Raw genomic sequence first — 7772 nt, forward strand, 5'->3', positions numbered from 1 at the left:
CCTTTGCTGTATGTTTATTTGCTCACACTCGCACAAACACACAACTTAACTCTTTAAGAAATAAAATTCAACACACATAAAAAGATTGATAAAAATTATTTCAAATGAATCAAAAATTACCGCATCAATGAACAATTTTATCTGTCTGTCATTTCTATAAACGCATTAAAAATTCTTCTTAAAATAACTAGTTTTCTTTAGGCTTCCAGGTATGGAACTATGCTTCAATACTTCAGTGCTGACCATGAATATTTAAGAGCCTGTAAGACAGCAATATCTCTGAAAATCTTAGATTCAGACATCAGGGAAACTAACTTTCATCCTTCTTTAGTCAAATTGTTTAAATATGGTAATACTGGTAGTTGATAAATAGTGTAAGAAGTTGTATTAAAGGGACTGTAGGCATAATTTCAGTTGACCCTTTTCATTTATGGATTACATGTTCGATTTACAATGAAGGTACCCTTAACAACTTTTATGATCAAAAATGAATGAGACATCCATGCTTTCAACTTTAAAAGTGGATTATTTTCAATATTAGTTTATCTGTTAAATTTACTTGAAAATCTTTGCTTCAGTAACAGTGGAGGAAATTGTCGGAATTAAACACTTTATGCTAGAAAATGAAGGGTCACCTTGAAATTATAATAATCGTTCCGTTAAAGCTTTTATCCTAAAAAAAAAATGATTAAAATTCCACATTTTTTTTTTTGGTAAGGGTCGATGACGATTGACGATAAATAATATATCCAATTGTTAGTTGAGAGTTAATTTGCGTAGAATGTTCTGTATACCTCTCCTGGCCCAGGGACATCTTGAGGTTCTAGAACGGTTTCTAGAGATATCTCAGTCCTCGGCCCTGGCCATCATGTTATTCCTGGATTCTTTAATTAATAGAAGAACAGCTGTCCAGGCAATTAGAGAGGTAATTTACCTATATCAGTGTCATTTACGCCCTCTCCCTGGTCATCATGCTATTCCTGGATTCTCTAATTAATAGAAGAACAGCTGTCCAGGTAAATAGAGAGGTAATTTACCTATATCAGGGTCATTTACGCCCTCTCCCTGGTCATCATGCTATTCCTGGATTCTCTAGTTAATAGAAGAACAACTGTCCAGGCAAATAGAGAGGTAACTTACCTATATCAGGGTCATTTACGCTCTCTCTCTGGTCATCATGCTATTCATGGATTCTCTAGTTAATATAAGAATAGCTGTCCACTGTCCAGGAAAATAGAGAGGTAATTTACCAATATCAGGGTCATTTACGCCCTTTCCCTGGTCATCATGCTATTCCTGGATTCTCTAGTTAATAGAAGAACAGCTGTCCAGGCAAATAGAGAGGTAATTTACCAATATCAGGGTCATTTACGCCCTTTCCCTGGTCNATATCAGGGTCATTTACGCCCTTTCCCTGGTCATCATGCTATTCCTGGATTCTCTAGTTAATAGAAGAACAGCTGTCCAGGCAAATAGAGAGGTAATTTACCTATATCAGGGTCATTTACGCCCTCTCCCTGGTCATCATGCTATTCCTGAATTCTCTAATTAATAGAAGAACAGCTGTCCAGGCAATTAGAGAGGTAATTTACCTATATCAGGGCCATTTACGCTCTCTTTGTACTTTTCGTTAGTTTTTTAGTAACATTTTCCTTTTGTAAATATTAAACAATAATAAATCAAGTATTCGCAGATTTTTTTAATTGCATGGTTGATTTTAACAGATTTAAAGATAATTTTTTTTGGTGGGGGGAGGGGGGGGGCGAAAATTAAATATTCACCCACCATTGGGTTTCTACTATACATTCTGTTCCGATCAGTTCTTTTGTTGATGTTTATTGGATACAAAACATCCAGCAGACGAACAAACATAATGTTCATATTGAAGAAAACTAATATATCCTCTCATTTTCTTCTCAAATCCCGGCCATTGGTGTAAATCTTCATAATTTCAATAAAAAATATCTTAATTCACTTTTCCTCTTTTTTTAATATATATGTATTATTGAGCAAGCAATCAGCAGCCTCGCTGAAGAGGACTGTCGTTTTGTTTCAAATGACATTTCATTTAAAAAATTTAAAATAGGGTATGTCCAATTCACAACAAAACTATTTAAACCTTTTTATGATCAATAAAACGGAAGGTATCGACGTTCCCTAGCTTGGTAAATGTTTAATTTTAGATATTTCTAAGAAAACTTGAATGGATACCATTGTGAATCGGACATGTCACTATATAAAAGGAAAGTTACCTGAGCTGGGAATTTTAAAATGGATAACCTTTAATCCAGACTGCTTAATCTGAATATCCAATGTGGACACTTTTAATTTCTTGCTTAATCCACTCTTTTTTGGATATAAAGCACAGAAAAATCAAAAATCGGTTTTTCAAAATAAGAGAGTCCCTCCCGTTTCTGTATATTAATTTTAAATGGCGTGTAAAATTTCAAATTTCCCGGATAAAAGTACAAGATTAGGTTAGTCTCGAGATTAAGAACAAAAAGAGGATCAAGCATTGATCTCTATTTCCACCATTCTAAAGTTCCCAGCTCTGAAATCACAGTTACTTTGATAATATCTTTTATTTTGTGAAAGTTGAGCCAGATACCGAACTCAGAGCGTGGAATAAAGAATCTAACAGGGAAAACTTTGAGTAAGCTTATCAGGTAGATTTATAAAATCATCTTTATAATTATTTAATCGTTTTGCCTGTCCACCGCACCGTCCAGGTTTTAAAACCATCAAACAGTCAAGGGCTGAATCAAATGTAATTGATTTTTGTTAGGCGCCTTACATGGAATTAGGGGTGGATACAAAACATACTCATATTTTTTCTATTTAATTTCTTTTACTCTGAATACTGAATATTCACATGAAGAATAAAAATTCTAAAAATAAAAATCTAACGACTCAGAAATGTTAAAAAAGTGCAAATAACTGAGTAATTATCATAGGTTAAAAAGGAATGAATAGAAAAATTTGAATAATTTAATCTTTAATTGCGGACCCACATTCAAACAGTTGTCACTAGTCAGAGCTTTATTGTTGTTTGTTAATTACTGGATTACTGGGAGATCACTTTTTTAACATTTTCACCGAGTCAATATATCTTTTTTGTTTCTACTGATTGTGCATTAAGTTAAACCAGTGATCCGGGCCCCCTGACACCATCACTAGTGATCTCGGCGCCCCTGACACCTTCACCAGTGATCTCGGCGCCCCTGACACCTTCACCAGGGATCTCGGCGCCCCTGACACCTTCACCAGGGATCTCGGCGCCCCTGACACCTTCATCAGAGATCTCGGCGCCCCTGACACCTATCACATTGAAGAAATATGTTTGTCATACATATTCTTAAAACTAATCAATGAGGTGGCATTTTTAATGTCTACTGGCAAACTATTAATAGAAGTTTTTTTACTATTAGGAGATACAGCGCTAAGTTTAAGATTGATACAAAGGATCTGCCGAACTTCTTCAACCAGATGCTCACTCTAGACATCATCTACTGGACCGGGTAGGTGTTTATCAATGACATCAGTACATTCATCACAAAGAATTGAAAAACGACTCACAATACATCTGAAGAAAAAAGACCTGATATATATTTTACTTTTATGGTATTAAAGGGATATATCAAATAGAATCAAGTAGCCCTCCATTTATAGAGTTGATTCACAATAGTGACATTTTAATCTTTGTCTGATTAATGATGAATGAGATATATTCTTGATTTTCTAGCTGAAAAGTAATTATTTTTAATTTTGGTTTCGAGGCAGAAAAAGGATGATAAAGTCGATGTTAGTCATATAAAGAGTTTAAGAGTACCGTTGTGAATCTGACATACTATTCTATAAATTGTGAGGTATTCAATTGCCCTTTTGTGCGACATATTTGAGAATATTTATGCTAGTTGATAAACTGAAGGTTATATATGATAGAGAGGTTCGGAGCAAAGACGCGGATTCCATTGTATCCTGGAGAGAACTGATGGAGATGAAACTGAATCCGCATCCTCATCTTCATTCTCTCTTCCTCAACCAGCTCAGTAAATATGATCAGGTGGTTACAACATGTATTCCTGCGTTTCTTTCATCAAATCTTTATAGTTTCTTCTTGTTATAATTTTTGTAACTTTTCTTTTGGTTGACAAGGATGCTTCTCTTGTTTTAGATATAAAAAAGCAAAACGAGTTGATTATCATTTGACAAATTTTTCTTAACTTGAGTTATTTTTTAATCTGAGCAAGCAGAGAAGAATGAAATACATATATTTACTATACGCAGTGTGGGGGGCTCAATTTTAGGTTACATTTCAGGATTACTTCTTAACTATTACGAATAGGTAGTCAGAAGTTTAGTCCACACCTTTTCATCGGGTTTATTGCTAATAAATGATGATTTTCTAGGACGAAACTAAGTACTGGTCTCTGAAACTAGGATTCCGAACTCCAGAGATAGAATACTTGTTCATCACACAATCCCAAGAGGAGGAGGTGGACTGGGATACAGGGGAACTTGTCGTATCCAGGTAGATTAATAACAATCATAAGTTGCAACTGCTAACTTATTTACTAGCTAGTGCCTACAGTTACGGTCAAGAGAGGCCTCGACACTACTTGATCAGAACTTATTTTAGAATTGTGACTACAAGATTGGCTTGATTTTTTCTAAATTGGCATCAAACAAATTAAAGATAACGCAGTTTTTGGAGTATTTTTTCTACAATAATTTATACGTTTAAACTAATTAAGTATATTATTTTCTGGTGAGTGTAGTAGTTTTGGTAATGATTTATTTGGATTATACATATTTCCTATTTTTACAGGTCTGAACCAGAACCTGAAGAGATTCCTGACAATTCAGATGAATTAAAAATGTGTGAAGAAAAAGCTCAATATTTTAAACTACCCTTCTCCAGGTTAGATAAAAATAAAGTTAGTATTTTCTGAAAAAGCCCATCTTTTTTTCAAGCATTTGAATTTTAGTCTAGCAGTTCAATTTTTATAAATTGTTCGGAGAAATATTATTAAAGGTTATTAAAGTGTTGATAAAGGAACAATCCTAAAGGTTTTAACTTTAAATAATCAGTTTATTGTGTACTCTGTACAGTACAGTTTATTGTGTACTCTGTACAGTACACGTTGCAGGTTTAGTTCAAGATATTGTAGGGCAGGTTTTAGGATCATCAATTGTGTTAGGGAGGCAGAGCTTTGCCTTGCTATGCTGCTGAATAATTAATATTTGTGAAGTTGCGCTACAAAATAGCCGGTATCTATGATGAGAATATTTTTCTGCTTAACTGCATTTATGATCTCTAGGGATAGGATCAAGATCGTCGACTCAGAAGAGATCCTCAGGGACTGTCTGGACATCCTAAGTCAGGTAATAGTTTGATCCCTGGATTTCAGGGAGCTTTAAATACAAAGTGCTCAATGCTCTGCTCCTCCATTTTTATCTTTCCTCCATTTTATCCTTATATTAAGTATATTATATAGTATATTATATAAATAAGTTAGCTATAGTTGCCCAAACGGCTGGACAAAATTGGCTGACATTTTTTGACTGGGGTGAATCACAAAAAAAAAAAAAATTTTATTTAAAAATGGAATTTTTTATTTTTTCTAAATTCAATTTTTTTAAATTTCACGGGCAACGCCGGGCACTTCACCTAGTATTTTATATACTTGATGCAGATTTACCCGAGGAATTGAAAATATCATTGTTGAGACTAGTCACACGAATGGTTTTATTATTTTCTTCAGGCTGAATCTATTGGATTGGATGGAGAATTTTCTGCCAATGTTCTTGTTAAAAACCTTTCTCTTCTTCAGTTGGCAACTTCAGAATCAGGTTAAACAAAATAAATGATAAATTTGCTTTGCAACGAAATTACTAATGACATTTCTGTCTATTTTTAGAAGTCATATTAGCAGAAATTTTTTTTCTGAAAATTGGGTTAAATTGATTAAAATTTCATAGCTTTCCTTAATATGACCTCCCCTTTTGTGAGTTTAATATGTTTAATCTTTGCTGCAGCCTATCTGCTTGACATGAAAGCCCTGTCGGAGTTTCAACTTGACCCTCAGCTTTGGGGTCGTCTTCTTGACATCTTTGCCAACCCGGATATTAAGATAATAGGTAAGCAAACTTATGCAGCATTTCCATTCAAAAATTAGTTTCTAACCCAATTTAGAATTTTGCTTCGCTTTCAATCCAGAATGGTCGCATTTTCCCCCCAAACCAGAATAGTACTTTTTCCAACCTTTCCAACCCAGAACATTGTTTTCCGGCGAACCAAGAATATGGTTTACCAACCCAGAATATGGATTTATGACCAACCCAGAATATGGATTTCCGACCAACCCAGAATATGGTTTTCCGACCAACCCAGAATATGGTTTTCCGACCAACCCATGATATGGTTTACCAACCCAGAATAAGGATTTATGACTAATCCAGAATATGGTTTACAAACCCAAAATATGGATTTATAACCAACCCAGAATATGGTTTACAAACCCAGAATATGGATTTTTGACCAACCTAGAATATGGATTTATGACCAACCCAGAATATGGTTTACAAACCCAGATTATGGATTTATGACCAACCCAGAATATGGATTTATAACCTTCCCAAAATATGATTTACCAACCCAGAATATGAATTTATGACCAACCCAGAATATGGTTTACCAATCGTGAATATGGATTTATGACCAACCCAGAATATCGATTTATGACCAACCCAGAACATGGTTTACCAACCCAGAATATGGTTTACCAACCCATAATATGGTTTACCAACCCTGAATATGGATTTATGACCAACCCAGAACATGGATTTATGACCAACCCAGAATATGGATTTATGACCAACCCAGAATATGAATTTATGACCAACCCAGAATATGTTTTACCAACCATGAATATGGATTTATGACCAACCCAGAATTAGGATTTATGACCAACCCAGAACATGGTTTACCAACCCAGAATATGGATTTATGACCAACCCAGAATACGGTTTACCACCCAACCCAGAATACGGTTTACCACCCAACCCAGAAAATAGTTTTCTGCCCAACTCAGAGTAAGTTTTTTTCCAATTCCTTTATTTAGTTTCCGCTAAACATAAAAAAACTTTCTTTCAATTTCCAATCCAGACCCAATCTTCCCTTCCAACCAAGACATTGTTCTCCTCCCAACTTAGAATTCGCATTTTTACCAAGATTTTTTTTCCATTTTATTTTTTTTTCAATCTTTTTAAATCCATCTCTCAATTCCTGAATACGATATGGTGGACCATTTCACTAAGAAGTTGATAAACTATTTGCTTAAAAATAACATCAAAGATAAATAAGTTTGCTATAAAATATCGTCTTCATGTTTCACAGTTTTGTAGGGCTTACTTTACAAGAAACATTGAATCCGTATTCAGGTTTTGGTATATTTGAAGACCTCCGGCTCTTGAGTAGAACTATTCCGGAGCTTAGAGATGTGGAAGAAATGTGAGTAAAAACTTATCTTTATTTCTTTTTAAACTTCTGTGCACTTAATTCATTTTTATAATTTTTTTTGGTTGAAGATAGTCGTTTAAAAACAGATAAATACCAGTTTTTTAGTTGTTTACAACCTTATGAGTAGTTAAACTGTGCTTAATCTCTAGAGAGTAGGGGGGGGGGGGCTTGTTAATACATCTTCATGCATACAATGTACCTTCCTTCCTTTACTTGATACTTGTCTGCACTATTTATTTCCATTAAATAT

At 34.4% G+C, this 7772-nt stretch overlaps 1 protein-coding gene across 5 annotated transcripts; it reads left to right on the forward strand.

Annotated features, from left to right (window-relative positions):
* Positions 1–179: 179 nt before the first annotated feature.
* Positions 180–7538, forward strand: LOC111717508 (uncharacterized). Of its 5 annotated transcripts, none has more exons than XM_023493002.1 (11): positions 180–305; positions 781–925; positions 2596–2666; positions 3429–3518; positions 3943–4063; positions 4410–4531; positions 4829–4921; positions 5322–5385; positions 5766–5853; positions 6040–6141; positions 7444–7538. In XM_023493002.1, the coding sequence occupies exons 1-11, from the start codon at positions 220–222 to the stop codon at positions 7515–7517; spliced, it is 1056 nt and encodes a 351-aa protein (XP_023348770.1). In that variant the 5' UTR covers positions 180–219; the 3' UTR covers positions 7518–7538. The 5 variants fall into 5 exon arrangements, with proteins under 5 accessions (XP_023348770.1, XP_023348771.1, XP_023348773.1 ...); XM_023493003.1 differs by having other exon boundaries at positions 180–302; positions 778–925; XM_023493005.1 differs by lacking the exons at positions 180–305; positions 781–925 and adding exons at positions 952–1344; positions 1481–1583.
* Positions 7539–7772: the final 234 nt, after the last annotated feature.

Source organism: Eurytemora carolleeae, unplaced genomic scaffold (assembly GCF_000591075.1).
Source record: "Eurytemora carolleeae unplaced genomic scaffold, Eaff_2.0 scaffold2695, whole genome shotgun sequence".
Taxonomy (NCBI): Eukaryota; Metazoa; Arthropoda; class Copepoda; order Calanoida; family Temoridae; genus Eurytemora; species Eurytemora carolleeae.

Coding starts and splice junctions, on each gene's coding strand:
- LOC111717508 (XM_023493002.1), top strand. CDS start 220: ATGCTTCAATACTTCAGTGCTGACCATGAATATTTAAGAGCCTGTAAG. Junction 306..780: donor ATCTTAGATTCAGACATCAG/GGAAACTAACTT, acceptor TAATTTGCGTAG/AATGTTCTGTATACCTCTCC. Junction 5,854..6,039: donor GTTGGCAACTTCAGAATCAG/GTTAAACAAAAT, acceptor TCTTTGCTGCAG/CCTATCTGCTTGACATGAAA.